The sequence below is a fragment of the Ascaphus truei genome, chromosome 5 (assembly GCF_040206685.1).
Source record: "Ascaphus truei isolate aAscTru1 chromosome 5, aAscTru1.hap1, whole genome shotgun sequence".
In the NCBI taxonomy this organism is placed as follows: Eukaryota; Metazoa; Chordata; class Amphibia; order Anura; family Ascaphidae; genus Ascaphus; species Ascaphus truei.
The window spans coordinates 284,056,593-284,071,730 of record NC_134487.1 but is presented as its reverse complement, the minus strand read 5'-3'; the positions used below and the strand labels follow the sequence as shown (position 1 = coordinate 284,071,730).

The 15,138-nt window shown below is 46.0% G+C and overlaps 2 protein-coding genes across 3 annotated transcripts in view; one reads left to right on the top strand and one right to left on the bottom strand.

Moving 5' to 3' along the window:
• Nucleotides 1-15,138, top strand: part of WNT5B (Wnt family member 5B) — a 155,680-nt gene that overhangs the window by 66,650 nt on the left and 73,892 nt on the right. The gene's annotated exons all lie outside the window — the stretch shown is intronic.
• On the bottom strand, nt 8,661-10,240 carry FBXL14 (F-box and leucine rich repeat protein 14). The gene has a single exon (XM_075602368.1). The coding sequence runs from the start codon at nt 10,012-10,014 to the stop codon at nt 8,812-8,814; it is 1,203 nt and encodes a 400-aa protein (XP_075458483.1). The 5' UTR covers nt 10,015-10,240; the 3' UTR covers nt 8,661-8,811.

Sequence of the window (15,138 nt, the reverse complement as noted above, 5' to 3'; positions counted from 1 at the left end):
TGCTCTGGGGGAGTTTCTGCAATATTGTGCGTAGTTATCAGCTGAGGATTCTGGGGGTTGTAGTGTGTAATACTACACTGGATACTGGCTGCTGTAGTTCTGCATGTGGTGTAATACTATGCTGAGGATTCTGGGGGTTGTAGTTCTGTTAGTTGTGTAATACTACCCTGGATACTGGGTGCTGTAGTTCTGCATGTGGTGTAATACTATGCTGAGGATTCTGGGAGTTTTAGTTCTGTTAGTTGTGTAATACTACGCTGGATACTGGGTGCTGTAGTTCTGCATGTGGTGTAATACTATGCTGAGGATTCTGGGGGTTGTAGTTCTGTTAGTTGTGTAATACTACACTGGATACTGGGTGCTGTAGTTCTGCATGTGGTGTAATACTATGCTGAGGATTCTGAGAGTTTTAGTTCTGTTAGTTGTGTAATACTACGCTGGATACTGGGTGCTGTAGTTCTGCATGTGGTGTAATACTATGCTGAGGATTCTGGGGGTTGTAGTTCTGTTAGTTGAGTGACTACACTGGATACTGGGTGCTGTAGTTCTGCATGTGGTGTAATACTATGCTGAGGATTCTGGGAGTTTTAGTTCTGTTAGTTGTGTAATACTACGCTGGATACTGGGTGCTGTAGTTCTGGTGCATGTGGATTCTACTGGGGTTGTAGTTCTGCCAGTAGTGTTATAAATACTTACATGTTAAAGACTGTAGATCAAAGTGTTGTGTATGACTGTAATATTCTAACTGGAGGAAAGAGAATTTGACCATGTTTTAGAATTATCCAATATTTATGCGCAGCACCGATTCCCCACTGAAACTATAATTTGGAAGGCATCCTCCCTAATGCAAATTGGGAGGGCACAAGGTCTGCACCATGATTGGCTGCATCTCAGACCCAATGTCACCACCTCTCCTGCGACTCAGGGAGGTTGTGGTGAGGGAGGGGGAGGTAAACCCCACCGGATAGCCTGTCACTGCCTGTATCTACAAGGACTTACGTGACAGGAGGGCAGATAGTCTGGACCAGTCATGGATATATATGCTTAAAAAAAATGGAGGGAGGCTTCCTAAAATAATTAAACTTTTCTTTAAATAGAAAGTGGCACAATAAATGTCAATTAAAAAAAGTAATGGTACTGTGGGGTTGAAAATAAAAAAGTATTCATACTCATAACATCACACATTAATAATAATAGCATGTTCTTGTATAGCGCTGCTAGTTATACATAGCGCTTTACAGAGACATTTTGCAGGCACAGGTCCCTGCCCCATGGAGCTTACAATCTATGTTTTTTGGTGCCTGAGGCACAGGGAGATAAAGTGACTTGCCCAAGGTCACAAGGAGCCGACACCAGGAATTGAACCAGGCTCCCCTGCAGCAATCTCAGTGTCAGTCAGTGTCTTTACTCACTGAGCCACTCCTTCTCCATAATTGGCCTGTGCGTGACCGAGAAAGCTCCTACTCCAGTCCTCTAGGGCCACCAACGGGTCAGGCTAAAGATATCTCTGCTTCAGCACAGGTGGCTGTCATTATGACAGCCACCTGTGCTGAAGCAGGGATACCCTTAAAACCTGACCTGTTGGTGGCCCTTGAGGACTGGAGTTGGCCGCCCCTGGTCTATACACAGACGAGGGCTTTATTTCCGTTGCTGAGTGAGATGCGCTCAGACCTGCGCTGGCTGCTGGGGCTTTTCCTCCGTTAGAACCAGAGAGAGTGCCTTTCGCTCTTTTATCCTTTCTGTGTTAATGACATTCCAGGGAGTCCGATGGCAAATCGCAAGCGGCAAAGCAGGAAACGGGAACGAAAACCCAGCCCTGAATATCTAATTGTGGGAGGGCAGCAGGGCGGCTGAACCAAGATGCACTCAGTAGTATTATTATTAATAACTTTTGTTGGTATGTAATGTAGAGAGTGTGTGAGTGTTGTTATCCTCTTTTTACCTTTTTTTATGAATCATTTGCTGTGTAATGATTTGCAGTCTCATCTTGCAGAAGAGGAGTTAATATAATATATATTTTCAGGAGTGGTACCCTATTCAAGAGGCCATGCTTCATTCAATCATTCCTGCTTTTGTTTTCACCCTGCTGCAATGTTTTTGGCTGGTTATGAAATAAACATAAAAAAAAAAAAATCCTTATATTAGTGGGACAGTGACATCAGGACAATAATTGCATTATTAGTTGCTGTCGTGATATATGAAGTTGCATTGCAGTATAACTTATCAGGGCACGATACGTTTATGGAGGGCAAAAAAAAAAAAACCTTTCCCCTGAATAAACTACAGCAAACCTAGAATACCCATAAATGTATGTACATTTCCCCAAACCCGCTTCATTCACCCTTGTGACATCATACTGTGGATTCTGGGTAATGACATGGCATGGAATTCTCAGTGGGCGTGTGATCTTTAGCTTCTTATCCACTTCATTTAGGTGGAAGTCCTAGAGATTTTTTTTCCAATTATATATTAAACCACTTATAAAAGCTAAACGTGATATGCCCAGTAGGTTCTCATTCACGTTGGGTGGACACGTGCAAGATATACCCTCATGGATATTCCACCAGGGCTCTCAAAATTATACCTTCTGCTGTTGCTGCTGGCCTGCTGCTCCCCCACTAACCAACCCCAAAAATCCTTATTTTAGACTTGGTGGACCTCTGCAGATGTTCGCTGCGTTACATTCTATGTGGTGCGAGAGGCAGGGGCTTCGTGTGTTTAACCCTTGGGGTGCAGTAACTACTTCATGGGCTTGTTTGCTAGGGGAGGCGTAACCTGAACCAGCAGACTCTTCGTCACATCAGTGACATCGCAAACATGTCATCGGGACGTGTCAATTTCAGAGTCCCTCTTAGGCCCAACGTGGACACGACCGTGATGTTGTAAAGGTGAAACGTACGTGATTGAAGCTTATTAAAGATTTTCTTAAGGGACCAAACTTTTCTAAAGTAAAACAAGCTTTTCTAACGTGAAACAGGGATCTTAAGCCTCGCTCTCTGTTGTCTTGGTGATAAGAAACAGGATCCATGTTATGTTCTTTGCTTGAACAGTAATTCAGACTCCATCATTAGTCGGACAGAAGCCTCTACCGACCATGAAAGCAGCAACCCCCAAAGAAAAGGAAAACTTCATTCACAGGATACAAATTAGGAAAATCTTTACTCGATGGTTGGTTGAATATTTCGAAGGAAGCTCATCACACATAGGGACGGTCCCATTAACATTTCCACATGTACTTCCCCCTCTAACCCTAAAAAAAAAAAGGACTACTTTGCTGTACAAAATCGAGAGGGAGAAACATACCCTTTGTCTTGAATAACAAACCCGCTGAATGTTTAATTTGAAACCGGAGCTGCACCCCAGCCTGCAGTAACCTGGCAGGGAGGGGAAATTAGCACAGGCTTATTTTCAGGTACCGCTGGAATTTACCAATTAGAATCCAGTCACCAGGGCATTTCTGGTTAACATCAGAGCCTCTGCATATCAACCCTGACAGCAGAAACAGAGTATAACTCCGGGAAATCTCAGCTGTAAGACTTTGTGTGAACTCGTGATATGCTTTACATTGCACAGACAGGTTTGCAGAATTAACCCTCACACTGCTGGACAGCAGACTGCATCTGGTGATAAATATTTACATTTCCGAGATGGACCGTCACTGGTCTTATTGTTATATTTATTTTAAACACAAGCACACCCAAGCAGTACAACTCGTTAGCACTGGTAGAAAAGTAGCATCACAAGTTTACCCTGATTCTGCAGGCCAAGTCCGTAAAGGTTTAGTAAAATAGATGCAATATGTCCATGCTTTGGATTTTAATACCTGCGGTAATGTTGCATTGCCTTTCCAGTGCTGGATATTGTCAAAGAATTTTAAAAAGTTATCCAGACGTCATGGAAGTAACCTCTCTTCACTCTGCCTGGGCCCCCAACTCAGAAAGCATTATATGTTGTATATCCAATGGCAAAGGTGCTCAACTCCAGTCAGATTTTCAGGATATCTGTGCTTCAGCACAGGTGGCTCAATCAGAGGCTCAGTCAAAGAGTCACCTATGCTGAAGCGGAGATATCCCGAAACCTGACCAATTGGGGGGGGGGGGGGGGCACGGAGGCTTTAGGCCTGGAATACCCCTGTCCTATAATATCCAATGCCGTGTTCAGTTTCACTTTGTTTTGCCCTCACCTTGACAAAGGCTGCATTGTCCAGCCAGAAATGTTTGTGTCCTTTGGCTAAATGAATGCCCTTGAGTAAAAGTCCGTGGTGCCCTGCTCTTTTTCTATGTATGCATTTTGCCAATACTTGGGCTTGACAGAACAGCGACCAGCACCAGTTGGTGCCTGCGCAATTCAAAGGTAACGAGTGCCTGTACAATACAATCCTTCATTGTTCAGTTTAACGTTGGGACATATTTGAGATGTTAAACTACAAAACCAATGAATAAAAATGACAAAATGTGTTACTTGGACAAGAGCAGTCACCGTGCTGCACATCGGACCGGGGACTGAAGGACAGGGAAAAAGGCTTTTGTAATAGAAAAGAATACAACGTAAAAGCAATACCTTTACTGGCTAACAGGACCACTTAGGACACTTTTTCGTATGCAATACGTTACTTCCTCATTACCAAAGACATTTTTCCTGTTCATTGCGCCTCCAAATATTTGAATGCAAAGTACAGTGCTGCAAATCATTTAAAGGGGGTGCCAAGTGTTTACGCCACCTCAACCCCCCCCCCCCCGTTAGAACAATTAAAGATGAGGGAGGAGAGATTGGGGCGCTTTACCTGTGCAAACTCCTGTTGAAGACCGAGTGATATCATACAAATAGGGAGCAAGCTGCCAGAGAAAAATCACTTTCACGGCTCAGCTTTGTGGATAGATAGGATAAATAGAATGATTGATGTAAAAATAAAAATGTGGCATCCCAATGCTTAACGCGCGCCGCGGTTACGCCCTCCACTCCAGTTTTTTTTTAAGGGAGAAAGTAAGCAGGAAGATGTAGTAGTATTGTCACGGGGCCACTTGGGTGCCTAATGCCATGACATAGCAGCTACATCTATAGGCCAACCAAAGGGTTAAACATGTAATGGTTGTTGGTTTACTGTTAGTCTTCTGAGGAATTGACCCTTTTAGGTGAGGGGTTTGTATAGTGACCACATCCAGTGCACAGCATTACAACTAGGCCCCAGCTCCCAATATACTGGCCAGCAGACATTTAAACGGCTATCCAACAGGAAGTCACAACTAATCATGCTGCAGCGTACAAAAACGGGCCGTGACATTTGGCAGCGATATTTAATTCACGCAAGGGAATAACTCCAGTATCTCAGGAACCTGGGGATCCATGGAGCATGAAACACCTCAGTTTACTATGGAGGAACCCTAGTGCCAATGCCTTAAAAATAAATAAGGCTAGCAGCGGAATTGCCACTATAAGCGCATAGCACATTTTATACTGTGTGCATCCACTTATTCCCCCCCCGCCCAGGAATTACTCTACTTTGGGCCCCAATATTTCTTCACCTTCGTTTGCTTCAAATGTACTCTCGTAAAATCGGGGGTCACGCCTCAGTAAAGGCGAGACGTTTCACCGCCCTGCATGAGAAACACTGCCCTAAGACACTGTTTTGCAGTAACTGCAATGGAGATTTCCCCCATGTGGGACTTTAAGGAAGCCACAACAGATCAAGCAACCTTCCATGACACAGGGAAATAAAGAACAAAGCCACAATGCTTCACAGATATTGTGACAAATGTTACACACATTGTCACTGCAAAGTCTAGCACAAGTTATTCACAGATGTTCTGGCGGCTGAAGTCTTTCAACGGTTCATTCAAATGAGAATTCTAAGCAGTTATCTGAATACCCCCGCGTGTACAAAGGGAACAAAAATAGGAGGATGGCCAGGGCCTCCACTCTGCACGTCACTTTTGAGGGACTGCAAACACTGTTTCATTGGTATACAAGTGCTGGCAATATATAGATCTGTGAAGACTATGGTGTAAGTTTGTGGTCTATGTGCTAGAGAGATGCTTTGCAAGCAGAATTCCATTTGCATCTGGGACTACGTGGCTACAGCTTTAGTACCTGGATAATGTACCTTAAACTTTCATATATTATAAACCCTACAATATGAAGAGTTAACCAATGTTCAGTTCTATGCACAAAACAGGACTTTCGAACACGTGCACTGGCGTTTCAGACTAAAAAATTGTTCTTGAAATTTCTTTGTACCGAATGTCTGAAAACAGTGTAACTGCAAAAAGCAGCAGCTTCCATACAGCCGCAGGAGAGGAATGTTAGAGGAAAATCCCCCCCCTTGTTAAAGAGACCCCCCTCACACAGAGGATTCTGTATGCATGACTGAGCGAGGGGGGAGGGGGTGGGGGACAGCTCGTCTGCTTTTAACTTAACTGAACAATGCTTTTGGATCTTTCCAGCATTTCACATCCTCCATATCCCTCCCTCCACCCCTCCCCAATTCCAAGCAGCCAAAAGCTTGCTAGCTGTACATAGTCTCACAGACTGATATACCCGAAACATCGATCATTGTGCCAGGAATATTTCTGCTAAACAGGGTTTTTTTTTTTAAGCATTTAAAGGGGGCGGGGGGAATAAGATTTAACCAACAGCCTGTAGATGGGAGATTATATATACATATTTATATTATATTGTACATCTCTGACAGCCACCTGTGCTGAAGCAGTGATATCCTGAAAACCTGACCTGTTGGTGGTCCTTGAGCACAGAAGTTGCCCACCCCTAGGTTAACCCGTAGCTGAAAATGCAACTCATGTGCCAACAATGTACTAAATGACTGGCACTGCAAGAGTTATTGGCCTCCATGTTAAATAACCCAATACCTCCCATAACTTAATAACTCAGATGCAGCATATTTCTCAAAAACATACATCATATTTCCTCTTTTATTATATAAATATCAGTTTTAACCTTTAACTGTAAGAATATAAAGCGTTTCCAGAGGATCTTTTCTTTATACAAATTCACAGACATTACAATGAAAACCGGCACAGTTCTAGTTGAAATCCAGAGGCTGCCCAAGAGCTGCGGAGATGCTGAGAAAAAAAAAAAAAAAAGAAAAAAAAAAGGGAAGTGTTCTTGTTTTAACAGAATAGAAGGACCAAGTCAGTCAGTTTGCAAAAATTCAATATTTTTTTCTAATTTCCAAACAAAACCCAAAACAAGCAGAATGAGTTTTTTTTTTTTTATCCACACAAAGGGTGGGTGCGAGATTTCTTTCCCGTTCTGGTACAACCAAGGCGTGTATTCCCCCTTTACAAAAAGCCTCTAAAAAAGGTGCTCTCATTTCTTTAGGGTACAGGGAACAGGTAAAGTTTGATGTTTGCATATATAGTTTGACCCTTGTCAGCAGCGGGCCCAGTAACACTGCTCTGCCCTGCTTTGTACACCCTCCAGCAGCAAAAGAGTTAAAAACAAAAACAACAACATAAATGAAGGCCTGGTATTGTGCACTTTGCTCTATAACAAGTCAAAGAACATTTTAAAATGAGACCAGGAAACTGAGCGGGTAATGGGTGCCCTGTGTCGTTTAAGCTTGCTTTTTTTTTTAATGAAAATAAAAACCGGACAATATGTCCATGTTTCGTAAATGTAAGGGAATTCGGACATTAAGAGCTAGGTAATATACTTGGATTCTGGCTGTAAACCATGTGGATCCAACAGGATATGTTACAAAATAGCAACCCATCTTGTATGCCATAACGCAAGGGAAGCAATGGGATCATTTACATTAATTGCATTATTTTCCTGTTACATAGGTTAGGAATTTTTAAGCCTCATATCATTATTTTGGGGGGCAAAATTATATTTAATTCCAAGACCAATAAAGTACACATGTGCGTATACAAAAAGCAGGGGGCGTTCCAACCATACAGGCAAGGTGTAAAGGGAGAGCACATTAATAAAATCATTATATTTAGGTACCCGTAGGGTTGGGACATCTTTCCAGTCTAAGCGTTAAAAAAAAAAAAAAAAAAAACTTCAAAATATATTTTATAACGTTCCAGGGCGTAAAAAAAGGTGAAAGTAAAAAAAACGAGGTAGCCAGACATAAGGAATATATTTAGCAGAAAACGAGATACTGAAAAAGAATTTCAACATGGAAATGTGACACCAAATTATTAAAATAAAAGTGAAGGAGCTGGGAGTCCTGTAACTCAGGGGTATGTGATAAGTCACAGGGGAATGTCTGTAATAAAAAGCATTTCAGGTTTGCTGGGGGAGGGGGGGGGGGGGGAGGGATGCTGCACTACTTACAAAGTTAAAATAATAAAAATGAAATGTTAACGGAGCGGCTACCATTAACCCTTTCATTGCTGGAGAGCAGGAGGGCATCACAGGGCACGACCCCTCCAAACACTGGTACAGGTTAACACCCTCCGTGCCAGGGGCACAGCAGATATCAGATAAATGGGACAGGGTTATAGCCCCTGTAATAGCCGTTTGGATTAATGTATGCCTGGCAGAGGTTGCCCCCCTGTGTAATAAGTTGTAGGGGTTAACCCTTCCAGTGCCAGAGGGTCCTGCAACATGGGACGGTGATCTGCCCTCCAATAGCAATTCGGATTATGAACCCCTTGTGTATGCCAAAGGGGTCGGCAATGACACTAATTGGGAAGCGGTGGCCCTCCTAGCACAGCATTGACCATTTCCAGGAGGGGGGTGCCACTTTATTGATGCAATGTGCTACAGGCCTCCCTGGCAAGCTCGGTAGGCAGAAGTCCCAGCGTCTCATCCCAAGGAGAGAGGGGAGGGAGGGCACACGGGCCCTCACCTCACCTTCTCGCTCTCCGTCATCTGCCAGAGCCCTAGGTTGAGCACTTTGAGGCAGGGCAGCTGTGTGATCCTCTCCAGCCCCCTCTTGGTGATCCGGGTGCAGCCGTACAGGTCTATGCCCGTCAGCTGGCTCAAGTGCTCGGCTATGAGCTCCAGCCCCTTGTCCGTGATCCGCACGCACTGGCCGATGTTCAGGGTCCTCAGGCCGTGCATCTGGCGCACCATCCGGTTGATGCCGTCGTCGCTGATGTGACAGGAGCACAGGGACAGCGACTTGAGGCCGTACAACCCCTGTGCGATGTAAGCCAGGCTCTGATCCCCCACCTTGTCGCAGAACGACACGTCCAGGCCGGACAGCCGCAGGCTGCCCATGGCCAGGTGCATAATGCCGGCGTCGCTGATGTTGTCGCAGCTGCGCAGGTTGAGGCTCCGCAACCCGGCCATGTGCGACAGGTGCAGCAGCCCGGCGTCCGAGATCCCCCCGCAGAAGCTGAGGTTGAGCACCCGCAGCCCTTGCAGACCCCGGGAGACGTGTTTGAGGGCCAGGTCGGTCAGCTTTTGACAGTCTTGCAAGGTGAGCTGCTCCAGCCCCAGGCAACCCTCCGCCGCGCTGCGGGTCATGCCGGCCAGGTGACCGATCCCCACGTCCGACACGTGGCGGCAGCTGCGCAGGTTGAGGCTCTGCAGCCGGTGCAAACCCCAGGCGATGAGCAGCAGGCCGGTGTTGGTGATGTTGCTGCAGCCGCCCAGCTCCAGCACCTCCAGGCCCTTGAGGTACTGCGCGATGCGGCCCAGGCTGCTGTCCGTCACCTGCTTGCACAGGCTGAGGTTGAGCCCCCGCAGGGAGCCGATCTCCTGCACGAAGGCGTGGCCCAGGCCGTTGTCGGTCAGGTTGTAGCAGCCGCTGAGGTTGAGGCTCTCGATGTTGGGCATGCCCTGGATGACGTAGCTGAGGCTGCGGCGCAGGGAGAGGATCTGCAGCCGGCGGATGCCGCGGGCCTGCAGGCTGGGGAAGAGGGAAGGGTTGGCCCGGCGGAGGTGCAGCTTGGCTTCGGTCCCTCGCCACACGGACTTGTGGTAGGCCGCGTCGCGCCAGGCCGCGCACACCTGCGCCGCCCGCCCCTTGTCTCGGACGTCCAGGTAACCGAAGATCATGGCGAGTAGCTCGGGGAAGAGGCAGGAGATGTGAGTCTCCATCTTTTTACACCGGGAGAGGATGCCTCACACCAGGCCGGGCATCGCTCTTCCGCCCCCCGGAGCCCGCGGTCCTCCTCCTCCGGGAGGGAGACACAGCGCGAGCTCAGCTCCCGGCTCGGAGCCTCATGCTCCCGTCATGCCTTGCGCGCCTCTTCGCAGCTTCCCCGTCATGCCCCGCGCGCTGCTGGTCTCGTCGCCGGAGATTCCAAAAAAAAAAAAAAAAAAAAAGTCCGTTAAACATGGGCGCGTGCGTGTGACGTCATCGCGGTGGGGGAGAGGCGGGTGCGGAAAGGCGCGCGTGCGCGACTGAGGGGGGAGGAGGAGGATTTTTATGCAATAGGTGGGCGTGGCTTTGGTCGAGGTCTTTGTCTACCGCGCACTGAGGGGAGGAATAACATGGCCTCAGTCACGGGTGACTCGCTGTGTTTATTATGTTGGAAGCTGATATATAAATATATATATTTTTTTTTCGTTACCGGTTCTCGGTAGCTCTTTACTCTCGGTGTGGAAACCTGGAAAGAAGAAAGTTTCCAGTTGTGTGTGTGTTATCTCCCCCCCCTCCAGAATGGTTCAGACCGGCGGCTCTAAGGGAGCCGTTCCCATGGTAACAGTGCCCCTCCCCCTCTTCCTGTTATAAAAGGGGTCGCTCTGTGTGTGTCCCCTGTATGTTATATTTCTCCCACACATTAGTGTGACATCCTCCGGATGTAATCAGTGCAGGTCTCTCAGGTGATAAGGGGCTCATCAAAAACAACATGTGAAACAGCCTTGTACTGAGCGCAGTCTTTATGCAGCTCTATAACACTTAGCAGCCATATGTCGCTCTACAACACAGAACACAGCCTGTAGGCTGAGCTCAAACAGAAAGCTGCCTCTGTGTGCTCATCCCCAGCAGACAGAATGACGCGATTGGAGGCAGGACTTTAAAAAATAAAGTGTGTTTGTGATTGGCTGGCGCAGTACACGTGACGCGGCTGACGCTTGAAATTACAACTTCAGTTGTGTCCTTCAAGTGCAGCAGCGACAACGCTGTACTTCGCCGCGGGGGGGTCGTTTTCAGTTTGAAAACTCCCATAGAACACAGCGAAAGAGTGGCGAGCGTGCGTGCGCCTGTCGCATCGCTTTCTGTCTGAACGAGGCCTTAGGTTTGTTATATAGTGCGCGCCCGGCACGTGCACGTTTAGTTAATATAGCGCATGTGGTGGCGTGCCCGGCTAGGGGGCGTGGCTCTGATGTCACAGAGTCAGGACGCACTGTGATTGGCTCGCAGTGCGGCAGCAGCTCGAAAATACACATTTCTTGTATTTTCCCGGATCTGCCGCGCCAACGCTCACGGCCTAAAGTATAGCAACTGCAGGGTCATACCCTGCAATTATCATTGACGCGCGTGCACGGAAGCGCACTATATTACAGCCCTTATGTTATGCTCTGTATTGCACGCAGAGCATTATACCGTGTCTCAGACTACAGACAAATCTCTTCTCCCAATCCTATCCAAAGTCATGGAAAAAATGTGTCCACTCCCAATTAAAGTGATTACTATACCAAGACAAAAATCGTTAGCCAACTCCAGTCTGGCTTTCGCCCAAACCATTCCACGGTAACTACACTTTTAAAAGCTTGAAATGAGATGCCCTGTGGAATGGAATAACTGCTGCAAGTGTCCCAGATTTTGCAAAGGCTTTTATTTATAAAAATGTTTTACCAGGAAGTGATACATTGAGAGTTACCTCTTGTTTTCAAGTATGTCCTGGGCACAGAGTTATAATGACAAATACATGGTTACAATTAGTGAAAAGGGTTATACAGTACATTATATACAAGACATTGCATGCACAGTAAATATAATATATATTATAGGTGTATATACAGGTACAGACCAGATTAACATGTGAGACAGTTTTAGTTTTGAAAGAATTTAGACTGGTACTGTTCATGTGATCAATGTTCTGGAATAGGGGAACATGCTTTACATTGGTTTCACTCATACTTATTGGGTAAATCCCAATTTGTGTCTCGGGCACTAACTCCAACCCCTGGGATATCACCCGTGGGGTCCTGCAAGGCTCTGGTCTGGAGCCCCTACTCTTAAGTCTTCATTAATGATCTACAGCTTGTAAGGCAGCATCCAAACGTATGCGGATGACACAATCTTATATGCACTCAGCCCTCGCCTCACTGACCTTGGAGACGTTCTTCAATCTAATTTTTCAAGACTTGAATACTGGATTTTCCAAAACAAACTGTTTTTAAATACAGACAAAACTAACAATGGTATTTGGGACTGAGGTTACATTTCTAAAGCTTGCAACGGCAGAGCTACAGATCAGAACCAACGTTAACACCATTCTAGCCCCTGTCACTAGTTTTCAGTACCTGGGAATTTGGCTTGACCCCACTTAACATTCAGGCTGCATAGTGATACTCTCACATCCAAGACATATGCCAAACCAGGTATACTTTATAGGAGGGGTTGTCAACTCCAGTCCTCTAGAGCTACCAACAGGTCAAGTTTTCTGGATATCCCTGCTTCAGTACAGATGATGCCATCAGACAGGCACCTGTGCTGAAGCAGGAAAACCTGACCTGTTGGTAGCTCAAGGTGCTTTATAGGAACAAATCCTCCATAAGCCAGCTGGTCAGGAAGCGCATTGCGCAGCACATGCCAATGATGGACTATGGAGACGTAGTATATGGTGCAGCACCCCAAACTCACCTTAGCAAACTAGACCTCAATGTGCCGCTTTGTTGTACAGTGTAATTACAACACACATCGCTGCAAAATGCTCAAAGAGCTAGACTGGCCATCCCTGGAGTCCAGACGCAGAGTACATTTTTCTTTCTTTCCTTCAAATACTTTCTGTGCAAGCTATCCACCTATCTGACCAAGCTCCTCACCCCTACCACACGCAGCATTTATCACCTGAGCTCTGCCTCCAAAAGACTATTCGCGGTCCCGCGGTTTAACAAGGAATCCAGTCTTCCTTCTGTTACCGTGCACCTCGACTGGAACAGCCTATCGGAGACGCTCAAAACTGCCTCCAGTATAAGTAATTTCAAGACTTCAGCTGTCTCTAATTTGAATCCTGTATGTAACTGTTACATACGCCCATAATCGTATATTATCTCTGTCTGTAAATTGAATATATAACCTCTCGTCATTTAATGTAACGTCATCATAACTCTGGACATACTTGAAAACGAGAGGTAACAATGTATTCTAAATAATTAAATAAAAGGCAGAGCACAGTTTTATATAGCTCTATAACATGCAAAGGGGAATACGTGTGTGTGTCTGTGTGTGTGTGTGTGTGTGTGTATATATATATATATATTACCAGAGCTGTAGAGTCAGTTAAAATAAGATGGTACATTAACCCCTTGTGCATGAGGGTTCTCCCTTCATCAGGACTCCACATGTTCAGTTCTTAAGAACAACCGACAGGTTAGGTGTACAGGGAAACACATTGTATTTTATTTCTATAGCACCAGCCAATGTGGGCAGAGATAATATACAAGACATCATCCAGGGGATATTAGTATAAATACGGATAAACGCATAATACATGAAAGAAACATTGGAGAAAAGGATATGCCCTAAAGTGCAAATTGCATAGGGCAAAGTTCAAAGGGTAAGTGTGTACCTGAGTAAGTTGCCAGAGTGATAGTTAGACTGGGTCATTGATTACATTTTAGTTGGAGGACTCTTGGAAGCATGGCCTGTGTATTGCTCTCTCGGACTGGCCTTGCATGGTGTTATATTGCTGTGCAATGCAGTGAAGGGTTTAGGTCAGGGGTGGGCAACGCCAGTCCTCGAGGGCCACGAACAGGCCAGGTATTCAGGATATCCCTGCTTCAGCACATGTGGCTCAGCTTTTGATTGAGCCACCTGTGCTGAAGCAGGGATATCCTGAAAACCTGGCCTGTTGACGGCCCTTGAGGACTGGAGTTGCCCACCCCCCGTTTAGGTTGTGTTGTGTGTCCTGAGATGTCTCTACTCCTGCTGGGCCTCTCTGCTCCCTGCAGGTCACCGCTACCCCGGAGCCAGATGTTCACAGCCATTAATCCAAGCTCCCCTTTCTCCATCGATAGCAGATCAGCTGCCCGCAAGGAAAACCCATTAAACACGGCGAAGACAAGGGTTACCCTGGAAACCAGTGTCCCAAATCTAGAACACAAGATGTAATGTCAAGTAGCTACTTTGTAGCACTGGCTGGGATACCTGGACACTAATGGTAGATACAGATCACTTACCAAATGGCCTTTCTTCCTATGTACTGTACCTCTGTAGAAATGTTGAAGCAGCTGTATTAATCCCAGAGGAAACCGGATTATTGTGTGATAATTCGGGATGTTCGTGGAGTTTGTACACAGACTTTTCTAAATCTCACAATTCTTTTCCTGCGCCCCTTTGCAATGGGTTGGTGGCTCTCGCAGAGAAGGGGTTAAATTGTCGGTTCAGGGCCTTAACCTTCTCCAACTAAAATATATACTGAATTCATTGGTAAATATCGGAACAGCAAATACAAATCCCGCTTGTGAGCGCATTCACATGTCTCGGAGTGGTCCACAACCCTGCCTCTCCCCATTATCTCTTGGCAAACGATGCATCCACTGCAGCTAGGGATTCTGGGTAATGCCATGCAAATGACATTAGGGAGAAAGAACACTGCAGTAATTCCAGTGTCAGTGATTACAGTTATACTTTATTGTATTCTTAAGTATATAGCTCCCGCCAGTCTTTACAGAGGTATAATACAGGGCAGAATAGGACACAATACATGAAAATAACCCGTAAAGCCGGTTAAAGGGGCACGGAAATAAATTGTCATAATCTAACAATTTCTTTAATGACCAGAAACGGGGCTAATTTATCAATCCTGACCTTAACGTTCAATCGTTAAGGATGGGTTTATTAGAGGGAGGGAGGAAGAAACTGCAGCATACAGTAAGTCTGAGTATCACTATACTCTAGAATGAAAATACTGCTTCATACTGGTTATTCATAAACAGATGTTGCTCCCAAAAATGAATATCGAGAGCTATATATTGTCTCCCATCCACCCCTCGGGAAATAGCACGCTGCACTGTATAATGGTGCTGAGGATCATGGAAGCATGAAGT